The sequence below is a fragment of the Grampus griseus genome (genome assembly GCF_964374135.1).
Source record: "Grampus griseus genome assembly, chromosome: 1".
Lineage (NCBI taxonomy): Eukaryota > Metazoa > Chordata > Mammalia > Artiodactyla > Delphinidae > Grampus > Grampus griseus.
Window position 1 is genome coordinate 158,038,430 of NC_139017.1, and position 13,033 is coordinate 158,051,462.

At 44.7% G+C, this 13,033-nt stretch overlaps 1 protein-coding gene across 2 annotated transcripts in view; it reads right to left on the reverse strand.

Moving 5' to 3' along the window:
- Nucleotides 1-885: 885 nt before the first annotated feature.
- The window catches only part of KPNA6 (karyopherin subunit alpha 6), a 51,676-nt gene continuing 39,528 nt past the window's right edge, over nucleotides 886-13,033 (reverse strand). For both annotated transcript variants that reach the window (XM_082651997.1, XM_082651998.1), the window contains exons 8-14: nucleotides 12,449-12,548; nucleotides 11,773-11,936; nucleotides 11,515-11,593; nucleotides 9,813-9,938; nucleotides 9,367-9,494; nucleotides 8,161-8,339; nucleotides 886-6,207 (exon numbers count right to left, since the gene is read on the reverse strand). In XM_082651997.1, the coding sequence (XP_082508123.1) occupies nucleotides 6,020-6,207; nucleotides 8,161-8,339; nucleotides 9,367-9,494; nucleotides 9,813-9,938; nucleotides 11,515-11,593; nucleotides 11,773-11,936; nucleotides 12,449-12,548 (964 nt within the window). In that variant the 3' untranslated portion in view covers nucleotides 886-6,019. The remainder of the gene's footprint in view (nucleotides 6,208-8,160; nucleotides 8,340-9,366; nucleotides 9,495-9,812; nucleotides 9,939-11,514; nucleotides 11,594-11,772; nucleotides 11,937-12,448; nucleotides 12,549-13,033) is intronic.

A 13,033-nucleotide genomic window follows, 5' to 3' on the forward strand; every position in this document is an offset into this window, starting at 1 on the left:
TTTCCAGAAAAGCATGTGGGAAATCTCTTGAGGTAACATATGAATCAGGCCTTCGTGGATTTCCATAGGAAGAGGGTGTTCTAGGCAGAGATAAAGAACATAATATAACAAGGTACACATGGGATGAGAGGTGGAGTGGTGCACCAGGAAGGGTCAATGGTGGTCTCCAGGGGCCAGCTGGGTAATGAGAACACACAGGCAAGGAATAAGAAAATTTGATAGAAACATGGGTTAAAAAGTTACTTTCTTCTTTGCTGTAAGAGAAAATGGCAACATTAGCGCCTGCCAGAGTAAGGGAGCCCTCTGGGAGTGGTGGTTGGGAATGGTGGTGATGGTGATGGGTAATAGAGCTCTTGCAGATTGTTTTCATGCAGAAACTCAGGCCCAGGAGTGCCAGATATTTTTAAAATATAGACACATCTTTTAATATTGGCAACGAATTAAAACTTAAAACGTACTGTGTCAGCCAACCAAAACCCTCCTTTTTGGGTTGTATCAACTTTTTGGCTGCTAGTCTGTAATCGCCGCTTTAGGAATTGATCTAAACCAAAGTGAGGAGTTTGTGAACTACTTTGGGCTCAAAGGGCTGTGGAGTGGTGATGAAATGTGAAAATCTTACAGAAACTCTAGAAAATGCAAATTAAACCACAGTGAGAGCCAGAGCTTCCATCAGTGGTTGCTGGGGGTTAGGCAGAAAGGAGGGATTCCCAAGGGGCATGTGCAAACTTCTAGAGGTGATGGACATGTTCACTCTCTTGACTGTGGTAATGGTTTCACGGATGCAAATATGTCAACACTTAACCAGTTGTTCATTTTAAATATGTGCCATTTACTGTACGTCAATTATGTTTCAATAAAGCTGATTTCAAAAATTCTTTATAGCAGAAGCAGGCTGTAACAATTCTTAATTCCACTGTTAGGTCAAAAGTTTAAGCACCCTCACTTCAGTGACTTCCAAAAAATCCAGTCTAGGATCACTCCAAAGAACACGATTTAGAACTTTGCAACAGGTTTTTATTTTTGCTTTATATCTATTACAGTGTTTGAAACCTAAAGAAATACATTTTCTCTTCAAATTTGGATGTGTATATAAATAGCATTTGTCTGGACTCAGCACACTCAATGCCATGGTTTCTTGGCCTGTATCTGCTCTGAAATCATCAAGCTTTGTCTGTCTACCCAGGGGCCCTGAGAACATGGAAAACAATAGCCAGAGTTTATAGTTCTTAAAAGCAAATAAATTTGGAAAGAAAAACTAGTAAGGGAAAAGGTTTGATTCACCTTCCTAGGGTCTATAGCTGGGAACCCAAGCTGTTTTTGAGGGATATCTGGTCTGTCCTGGGTAACTGGGACCTCATACCCCCTTTGCTTCTTTAGTGGTTCAATCAAAAGCAGTTCCTACAAATCTGGCTAAAAGAGCCAATACCCAAATCCAGGGCCTGAGGATTGTCACCATGGCAGAGTTTTCTCTTCCCAAACCCAGAGGCCGAACATCTGACCTACATAGGGGAGCAGGGCTAGAGTTTAGCGGAGGGGTTCAGGAATGTGCTAATGTGGACATCAGCAGTCAGGCTGGCCCAGAAGTAGTGAGGTGCGCCCCAATGCACTGAAGACCTTTATGACACATCTTTCTCCTGGGATGTTCTGGGCCTCAAATTTAATGGTGCCTCTTCTAATTCACAGCCAGGTTTGATTCTGCATGTAGCCCAGGCCTGATGCAAAATGCCCTCTCAGAGGAAAACAGCTTTAATTAACAGACTTACTTGGTTTATACTGACCTCAAAATTCTTCCCTTACCATGGTCTTCATCTGGGGGTGGGTCTAGGGAACAGCCAATGGGATGACTGAATCCTTTATGAAGGCCTTGGCCAAAGAGCAGCTATTGCCTACCACATGGATCCCCGCAGGGCCAAATTCTCAGCTTGTTGGCTTAACAGAAAAAATACAAAAGTTAAGACAGAAAAAACACTGGACAAGATTGGTCTAAAATGTGCAATCCTAAAACGGCTATGGAAAAAACCTACTCTGAGCAATTTCTCAGTCTCACATGCACTTATTGCTAGGATAGTCCTACCCGGAAGATGTTGCTACTGGTTGTGAGGCTTTCCTATGGTTCAGTGCACTGAGCCTTGCACCCTTCCCCAGCCTGCCAGGGAGGCAGACAGGCACACACAATCCTGAGGTCCCCAGCCAGCCTCTTCTCCCTATGGGTCCCTGTAGTGCCTGCAAGGACCTGGAGAATCTGGCTCCTTGCCTTCAATTGAGAATCCAGAAGCCAAGCCCACAAGGTGAATCTACTGAGGAATATTCAAGATGATGGATACCAAGCTGAGTGAGTCTTGGGGAGAAGAGACATGGCCTGAACAAATGAGCTGAGGCCTTCAAAGAAGGGCCTGTGGGAGGAGGAGGGAAGTACTGCTAGGAGTTCATCTCCTTCCCTTCTATTTTGCTGGAAACGGGTAATTGTACAGTGTAGGGGGAGGGCAGGCAGACATGAGAAAATTGAAATCTAGTTCATCCTGCTAGAGTTTTCATATTAAACTGGTTTGGCTGAAGAGAAAATGAAGGTCAGTGCCTGAGAGCCTTCTTTCGCTCTTCCTTAAGTGTGGTATAGCAGCTATAATCTGTGCAGTTCAGCTCTAAATAGGGCTCTTGGAAAGAGGCTTCCAGGGAAAAGAAAACAGGAGTAGATCTAAAGGTTCTAGGTAAGGAGGAGCACAAAGGGTCCCGGAAAGCTGAAGTCATCAACACGTTACTTGGAAGGGTCTTTTGTACCCACTGCCTCAAGTAACTAGGCTGGCCAGGTGAGGGTGGAACCTATGTGGTTCTAACAGAAGGTTGCAGCCAATACCATGGCCGGTCAGTCAGCGGGGATAGCTCAGAACTGAAGGCAGGCTTCTAAGACCAGAGAGCCTGTTAATACTAGAGAAGATGACATGGGGGTGGGACGCCCAGAAGGGCTGGCAATAAAGAATAGCTGGCACTGTTCAAAACAGTATTTGAACACTTGAGCTAAGAAAAAGGCTCCTTGTCCCCTTAATCCACACCTAAGTATCTCCAACCCACCAGAGATCTTAAAATGGACATAGCTATGTGCCAAAGTATTAAGATTCCAAACACAAGTCTTCTCAGGCTACTCCCTACAGCAGGTTGGGGAGCCCCTCCATCCCTGTAACATCCATTCAGAAATCTGTCAGAAAGCTCTGACTTCACCTAGGCCAGGGTCTGGAGTCCAGATGGGGACTGCCCACGAAGAGTGGCTGTCAAGCCTGGGCTAAAAAATATTTTGCTTCCCAAGATGGCCAAAGGAGAGAAGGAGATACAAAAGATGATGTTACTGCCTCTGTGGGCTGGAAGAACTTCACCTGTTGACTGAAAAGGGGGTCAGAGGAATACAGTGGGAAAGCACAGTCTGAGGAAGACACTAACAAAGGAAAGCTCCTAGAGGCCATGTTTATCTGAAGAGAAATTTGTCCTCGTGCCCTGGGAGACTTCAGCCTTTGGAGTCCTTGTAGAAAACAGGCTTCGAGTAGTAACCCATGATCAACAGAGTCTTCTCTTTGGTGCATGGCCCAGATCTGAAGCAAAAGTAGATTTGGGAGGAACAGCTGGGGAAGGCAGGATGTGTATGTCTCACAATAAGAATTTGGTCCCAATGTCAGGGACTTAATTATTGCTAGAGATGTACAAAGTAGATCTTACTAAAATAAAATGCTCTGCCCTTTGGACAAGGGGTGGGGGGTGGCTTTCTTTTGAACTGTAGGAAAATGGTTTTGTAATGGAGTCGGCAGGCCAAGTGAAGAGGGTCCTGCGCCTTGCCTACCTGGGAGAGTGGGGTTGGTAGTTATCATGCCCAACCTGCAGAGCAGCATCTGACTCACTTAGGCAGTACAGCACTGGTGTCACTTTTCAGTGATAGCCACCAGCCGCAACCACTTTCCTCAGAAAATGCCTCTGGAGTTGGATCTCAACACTGGAAAGAGAGGGCAAATTCAAGACCAGTGGCCAAAAACAACTGAATGTTTTATCTGTAAGCAGAGTGGCATGGATTTCACCTGAGCCAGAGGGGGATGTGTAGCAATGGGAGCAAGAATGGCATTGTTCCTGGGGAAGGGAAAATACAGTTTGGAGCAGGGCACCTCTGCCCGACCTCTGTGGGGAAGCAGGGACAGGGCAGATTGTGCCTTCAGCTCCACCACTGGCCTACACTTAGCCAGCAACTTCCTCCACCCCACCCCCAACACCTGGGCTTTACTATCACATGTAGTCCATTGAAGCACACAGGCAAGCCATTGAGGCACTGCAGTAGCTCTACTCAAAGGGGAAAGAAAAGGCATTAGGATTATATTTGTCACAGGAAGGGTAAAATCCAAACCATGTACAAGGATCCCAATCAGGGAAGACATCAATCACTCTCAAAAAAAGTCCTGAGGCTGCTAAATATCTCGGATAGGAGACACGGCAGCCACCTGTGATAACTTATGTGGACAAAGGTGTTTGAGACTGAATCTGAGGAGGCAGACTGCTTTCTGGGTTTCCTGATGTAAGCAGGATGCTCAGTGGTAAGGACTAGAGTGGTAGACTTCACCGGGCCCTGGGGCCATCCTTGCTCCCTCCATTCAGGTACTAGGACAATCAGACCAGGATGCCCTGCTATATAAAGGTTCCAGAGCTAAGGGTTGGTCCCTGGTGGTGGCCCGGAACCCAAGCAGAGAGGAGAAGGATCAAGGTCAGGCTTCCTGAGCAAGAGAGCTTCCACATCTCTTTTTGGTCTTCCTCACAGTATCCTACTTACAGAAATTACAGAGACAGTTCCTCCTCTTGAGACCAATTAAGGTTGACCTACGTAATATATAGAATATAAAAAAATACAGAACTTTTTTGACATTCTCTCCTTTGGAAGTAAAATATACATGATCCAACTACGGAAGAGGAAGAAGAAGAAAGGCCAAAGGCAGGGATCCACTGGCTATCCCAATACATGACACTCTCACTCCAACCTCCTCTGCAATTTATGGGTCACCAGAGCAAGGACTTTCTCCTCAGGAGAAAGGAAGGACCACAGCCCTCTGTCACGTGCTTAGGAGAAAATACAGCTACCTCAGAGGTTCATCTCAACTCTGAGGGGAATTTTCAAGTAAACAAATGAAGTTGGGTCGCACCACTGGAAGGTGGGTAGGAAACATGGGATCAGTAGCGACACATGGGAAGCCCCGTCTGAAGGCCTGTGTTCCTCTCCCCTCACTCCCACTGGTGTACATGCCCCAGGAGAGTGAAGGGGATCTCCCAAACTAAAGAGGTCTGGGCAAGGGGTTAAAGGGAGGGAGGGGCCTTTGTCTCATGGTAACCTCCCCCTCAGCCTCTAGTCCCAGACAATGCTGGCAGCTGGGATTCCTAAAACCAGGAACTCATGGCTCTGGGAAAGAGCAATTGTAATACAAGAAAAATGTGCAAAAGAAAAAAAATTAAATAACGCAATCCAAGCATACAAGATTAATATTCTGTCCGAGCAAGAACACTTTGTTTTGGATTTCTCCCCTCCCCTCCCACCCCCGACCTGTGGAATATTCCATCTGCTCAAGTACCCAAGATAAGAGTTACAGAGATCAGGGCAGAGGACTGGGAAGGATGAAGGAAGATAAAACGGAAGGAAGTCACCACTAAAGAAAAAAAAATAAAAAATAAAAAAGGTGCAAAATTGATTACCTCAGTCCTCCTTTGTCTACCCCTGGGCTCCTGGGTTAAAGACATATGTGCAGCCAAAATCTAGTGTAAGGAAGAAAAACCCAACACGTCCCCTTCTTGTCACAAAACCCAAATGTGAGCCTCAGATGGTTCTGTCTGTCCAGAGGGTGCTCCCTCCAGGGAAGGGGGCGGAGCAGGTCAAGAGCACAGTTTCCAGGGCAGCAGAGGTGTGTGGTGGCTGATGGTGGGGAGGGCTGGTTTCCCGCCCACCAGAGGGCTGCCTTTCCGCTGGTTGGTGGTGCTTCCCATCCCCTCCCCTCCCCGGAGGCAGACATTATAGCTGGAAGCCCTCCATGGGGGCCTCAGGCTGCTGGAAGATAAACTGCTGTTGCGTTTCATCCACTTGGGGAGCCAGGCTGCTATCATCATCTTCTACGCCAAAGTAGTGCTCAATGAGGTCAAAGGCCTTCTGGTAGATCTCCTGGTTCTCATGGCTCTGGAGAAACTCAATTTTATCCAAGCCTATGGTGGCAAGAAGAAAGGAAGGAGAAGAGTAAACTTTGAGTGCTTTTCTCTGGGTCCATGAAACAATCTATTTTTTCCTTCCCTGAGTTATGTTAGCATTTATAAACACAAGTAATATGATCAGATCTCTCTTTGATCTGAAAGAGGAGAGCCGAGATCTTTACCTAAAATGACATAACACCAAAGGAAAAAGACCAAAATGTCAGTTATAAACCGGAGAGTCTAGTCCCGATTCTGCTTTTAACCTGGGCAAACCATTACTGTTCTGAATCTCTTGGAGATGAGTGATGAGTCAATCCAGCACTAACAGACCTTGCTAAGGAAACCATAAACAAAACTAAAAGACAACCTGCAAAATGGGAGAAAATATTTGCAACCGATGCGACTGATGAGGGCTTAATTTCCAAAATATACAAACAGCTTGTATAGGTCAATAACAAAAAAACGAACAACCCAATAAAAAAATGGGCAGAAGGGACTTCTGTGGTGGTCCAGTGGGTAAGACTCCGTGCTCCCAATGCAGGGGGCCCGGTTTTGACCCCTGGTCAGGGAACTAGTTCCTGCATGCATGCCACAAGTAAGAGTCTGCATGCTGCAACTAAAGATCCCGCATGCTGCAACTAAGACCCGGCGCAGCCAAAAACAAATAATAATAAATAAATAAATATTTTAAAAAAATGTGTGTTGTAGGTGTACAGAATCTTAAAAAAAAGGGCAGAAAACTAAATAGACATTTCTTTAAAGAAGACATACAGATGGCCAATAGGCACGTGAAAAGGTGCTCAACATCACTATTATTAGAGAAATGCAAATCAAAACTACAATGAGGTATCACCATATACCAGTCAGAATGGCCATCATCAAAAAGTCTACAAGGGAATTCCCTGGTGGTCCAGTGGTTAGGACTCAGTGTTCTCACTACTGGGGCCCTGGGTTCGATCCCTGGTCAGGGAACTAAGATCCTGCAAGCCATGCGGTGCAGCCAAAAAAATAAAAAAGTCTACAAATAATAAATGCTGGAGAGGGTGTGGAGAAAAGGGACTCCTCCAACACTGTTGGTAGGAATGTAAACTGGTGCAGCCACTATGGAGGTTTCTTAAAAAACTAAAAATAGAGCTACCATATGATCCAGCGATCCTACTCCTGGGCATATATCTGGAGAAAACTGTAATTCGAAAAGATACATGCACCCCAGTGTTCATAGCAGCACTATTTACAATAGCCAAGACATGGAAGCAACTGGAGTATCCATCAACAGATGAATGGATAAAGATGTGGTGCATATATATAATGGAATATTACTCAGCCACAGTAAGAATAAAATAATGCCATTTGCAGCAACATGGATGGACCTAGACATCATCAAACTAAGCGAAGTCAGTCAGACAGAGAAAAGACAAGTATCATATGATATCACTTATGTGGAATCTAAAAAATGATACAAATGAACTTATTTACAAAACAAAAAAAGACTCACAGACACAGAAAACAAACTTATGGTTACCAAAGGTGAAAGGGTGGGGAGGGATAAATTAGGAGTTTAGGATTAGCAGATACAAACTACTATTAACAAAACAGATAAACAACAAGGACCTCCTGTATGGCACAGGGAACTATATTTAATATCTTGTAATAAACTGTAATGGAAAAACAAAACAAAAGAAAGAAAAGAACTTGCTGCTAAAAACTCAGCTGAAAACATGCCTTCCGGCTCCTGATCCTATTATCAATTCTGGAGCTTTATTTTTGCATCTGTACCATAACCTACTTACTAGGTAGAGCCTATCAGAAACAGAACTCATCTACTGCTCCTCAGAGGAAATGGAACTGGTGGGATAAAACCTTGCATTCAATGATGACCCCCTCAAAACACACACCCTCACATATGTATACTATTTCAGAGTTTCTCTCTACTTACGGCAGAGGTGAGGTTGGGGAGAGGGCACCTACCATAGGCTTCCTCGATGAGGCCACAGTAGGGATTGACCCCTGAGCCACTGCGCTTGCCCTCTTGCTCTCCGAGCCGAAGGATGTTCTCCAGTCCATTGAGGGCGACTTGCACAATCTTTGAATCCATCACAGTCAGCAAGTCACACAGGGGTTTGATGCAGCCCAGGGAGACCAGGTACCTGAGGGGCAGAGACCAGGTAAGTTCTAAATTAAGACAAGGCAAGGGAGGTGCGAGGCAGGTGCTATGGGGCCTCTAGGTCTCCCTCACACACATCGATGCTCTCAGCAATTCACTCTGACTGAGCTTTCATAACCATCCATCCTTTATCTCAAACTCATCACCCTCCCAATGCTACTGGTTTAGTTCATTTCCATGTAGAAGGCTGCCATGGATTCCTCCTCTTTGTCTCTAATGTCTCCTTGCTGCAGTATTACCTACTTTGAACACATCATTTCCCTGCCTAAAATTTCTGTAGTCCCAGCTCTACAGTCATAACAATACAATCTGGCTCCTAACCTTTTCTAGCTTCCCCTCTCATTATTCCCTTCCGAGAATATTACATTCCAGTCAAACAGTAAAGGTCTCCAGGTTTCTGATTTTTGTACCTTTACTTATGCTTTTTCCTGTCCAAAATGCCATTTACAACCCTGTATCCTCAAAAGCTTCACTCAGTGGCTATCCTTTCTCCTAAGGTTTTATTTATACTGAATATATTCCCCTTCCTAAGCTACAAGCTGAAGGCAAGGCACTTCTCCAATTCCCATCACTCCTACTCAAGTTGATAATGGAAACCAAAATCAAAGAGCATCCTCGCACAAAATAGCTTTCCTATTTGCTTCTCCCAAGTATCACTGCCAAAAATGATTTCCCAAAGAAGCTGCTCTGAATGAGCCATAGCATGGTTCTCTTTCATTTGTATGGATAATTGAGAATTACATAGATTTAAATTCTCTTGAGGGTAGAAAGAGGCAGAGGAGAGAGCTGTCTGTGTCATAAGTTTCCATTCTCCAGGAGGGAAAAGAGGTACATGGTTTATAGGAATCTACTTCAGATTCCCATGCTACACTCTAGCAGCTTACCAGTTAAACCCTACTGGACAGGGGCAGACCTATCCCAGAAAAGGCAGTTTAGAGGTCACATGTAAACTGTGAGCCAAGAGGTAGAGTACACATATCACTCAAGACAATGGGAAAGGACTGTGATACCTGATTTGTTCAGGGGTTCCTCCTGATGTGGCATTGGTGATGGCCCAGGCTGCCTCTTTCCTTGTACGGAACTCGGCTTTCTGAAGGATTTCAATCAACACAGGGAAGATATTTGCATCTATGACAGCCTGAGAAGAATTGGGGGGTGGAGGGTGGGGTGTGGGGGAGGAAAGAAAGTCACTTCAAGAAGGATAAGCAAATCCAGACCCCAAATCAGCTAAAAGATTAAGACATCTTCCCCTTCCTGAAAGTTCTTTTCACATAGGTAAGACGCTACAGAGGAACCTGGCTTCTGTTACACAGAATCTTTGACTGATAGCATCCATTGACCCCAATTTCAAAAGGGAAATAAAGTTTTTCTTCTAGAGGGCAATATCCCGCAATGTCTCACGTCCCCAGGCCTTTCTACCTGCTGCCCCCCACAACTTCCCTCCTGCTTGTTCTACCTGTATCTGAGCCCTGTTGCCAGCAGTGATATTTGAAATGGTCCAACAAGCTTCCTTTCGGATTGACTCCTTGGAGCTGCTCAGCAAGTGGAGGAGGCAAGGGAGGGCTGAACAATTAAGAATGACCTAGAACACCAAAAGCACAGGCAACAAAAGAAAAATTAGATAAACTGGACTTAATCAAAATTTAAAACTTTTGGGTACCAAAAGACACCATCAACATAGTGAATTACACAAATCACAGAATGGGAGAAAGTATATACATATCATATATCTGATAAGGATTAATATCCAGAATATACAAAAAAAATTTTTTTAAATGCAGGTGGCCAATAGGCACATGAAAAGATGCCAAACATCACTAATCATTAGGGAAATGCAAATCAAAACCTCAGTGAGATACAACTTCACGCTTATTAGAATAGTTATCCTTAAAAAATCCAGGCAATGCAAGTGTTGGTAAAGATGCGGAGAAATTGGAACCCGGTACACTGCTGGTGGGAATGTAAAATGGCGCAGCCATTGCACTGTTTTGTGTGCAAAACAGTATGGTGGTTCCTCAAAATCTTAAACATAGAATTACCATATGATCCAATAATTCCACCCCTGGATATATACCCAGAAGAACTGAAAGCAGGGACTCAAACAGATACTTGTATGCCAATACTCAATGCAGCATTATTCACACTAGCCAAAAGGTGGAAGCAACCCAAGTGTCTACCAACAGATGAGTAAATAAACCAAATGTAGCATATGCACACTTGGAATATTATCCAGCCACAGAAAGGAATGAAGGTGTGACATGCTAAAATATGGATGAACCTTGAAAACATTATGCTAAGTGAAATAAGCTGAAACAAAAGGACAAATATATATGGTTTGGCTTATATGAGGTACCTAGAGTAGTCAAACTCCTAAGAGACAGAAAGTAGTATGGTGGTTACCAAAGGATGAGGGGAGGGGGAAATGGGAAGTTATTATTTAAAGGGTACAGAGTTTCAGTTTGGAATGATGCAAAAGTGGTGGAGATGGATGGCGGTGATGGTTGAATAACAATGTGAATGTACTTAATGCCAGTGAACTATACTTAAAAATCGTAAAAACAGAAAAAGTTATGAATATCTGTACACACAGGCACATGCATGCACACACAAACACAAAACAATGACCTAGAAAATGAGTGTGGGCTTTAGTGAGACTGCTCACCTGTAAGAAATTTGTTAAGAATCCCACAGAATTATGCAAACTACTCAAGACGCAAAGAATACTCAGATCTCTAGCCTTTGAACAGAGAAACACTGTATACTGTGCTCTCAATGGAAGTGTTACTAACAGGAGAGTAACAAGAGACATGGGATTCTAAAGGTCTAGGAAGCAGGGGTGAGGTTCCATAGCTTTTAGTATTTCAAAGGTACCGTAACTCAAAATCTGTTAACAATTACTTTACAATGTCCCAGGTAGTGAGTCAGGTTATTCCATTTAGTTTTTCTTCAATAGCACCCAATGGATGATGACTTGCTTCCAATTTATAGAAAAAAGTGAAGGCAACCAAGTTGCCCCCAAATAATATAGAAAGTGGCAGAGCTGGAATTTTTCACTCAAGCCTATGCTTTCTCTCCTATATCATGTTGCCTCCTACCAGGACCAAAGTCTGTGGCAGGGAAGGATTCTGTCCATAGACAGCTGTCCTCCTCCTCCTTACCTGGGTCTGGATGTCATCCCCGGTGACGATGTTACCCACAGCTCTCAGAGCAGGAGAAGCCACTTTGTTATCGTTGTGCCTACAGAGGAGGGCGATCTGATCAGTAGAGGGCCAGCACATGGCATTCAACTCAGCTGACCACCAAGGCCAGCAGCACTCATGGCTCCAGACCTTTGGATAGGGCAGCAGATTGCTGACTGTAGTTCTGAGTTGGAGAAGCTTAGGGAATCTGTACCCTTTCTGACTGAGATCACTCACATTAGAAGTTCGACCAATCTCCGGCAGACTCCAGAGTCTATGACTGCCTGGATCTTCTCGTTGGGGCCATCAGACAGATAAGAAAGGGCCCAGCAAGCATCTGCCAGCAAGTCTGAGTCGCTGCTGAAAAGTAGGCGAGACAGCACAGGCAAACAGGGGGAGACCTGTTGGAAGCAGAGAGAGAGGGACTCAGGTGGACACGGTTACATCATCTCTACCACTAACCCTAACATCGCTGAGCCCTCCTCTACTTAGTAAGTCTAAGACCTGGAGATTTCTACTACATTAAGCCATCAGGCCCACATTTTCACTTTACCATCCAGGCATATGAGATCACCTACTTCATTGACGACTGCCTTTTTCAGTTTCCCAAGGATGAGACTCTGAGGGTTCCCCAAAGACTTGAAAACTCCCATTATCAAAATTCCTCCACATGAAGGAACCTGCTTTCACTCAGGAATTGGTAAGAAGCTCTCTTGGGACTTCCCTGGTGGCGCAGTGGATAAGACTCTGTGCTCCCAATGCAGGGGGCCCGGGTTCAATCCCTGGTCAAGGCACTACATCCCACATGCATGCCACAACTAAGGAGCCCACCTGCCGCAACTAAGACCCAGTGCAAGCAGATAAATAAATAAATAATTTTTTTTTTTTTTTTAAAAAACAGAAGCTCTCTTACCTTTGCAAACTCTGGGGGTGGGTTCTTGCCTCGGCACAGGTTTGACAGGGCCCAGACTGCATTCCGTGTCATTGTCAGTCGTGTGGACTTGGTAAGTAGCCTGAAGGGGACAGCAAAGCCAGATCCTGAGCAATGATGCTCTTTTCATAGAGCTGTTGCCTACGAACCCCAGGAGCAAATCCAATCAGACCCCTAAGACTCTAGAAGCCTGTTTCTTCCTACCCATAGATTTAAGTTAAGTGAGCCTGTTTGGCCCCGGAGGCCGACCTACATCTTCACAGAGGATTAGGACCAGCTGTGGCTTATTAAGACCATAGCTAATAAGGACAAACAGAGGGCTGGACTGTGAGTAAGCATGCTAAACGTTTAAGATAGGACATACTGTGCCCTTAACTGCGGCCACAAGTTCTAAACAAGAGTATTGTTGTCTTTGGAAATAAAAGCTGAAGGTTTAGTGTGAGGGCTTTAGCCATGCACTGTGGAATGATTTTCTGTGACAGGCCCAAGAAGGAGTTATAATAGTAACTCCTATGAGATTGTGGCCTCTCAAGAAAAGCTCCTTCCTGTTTTGGTTTAGACGTAGCT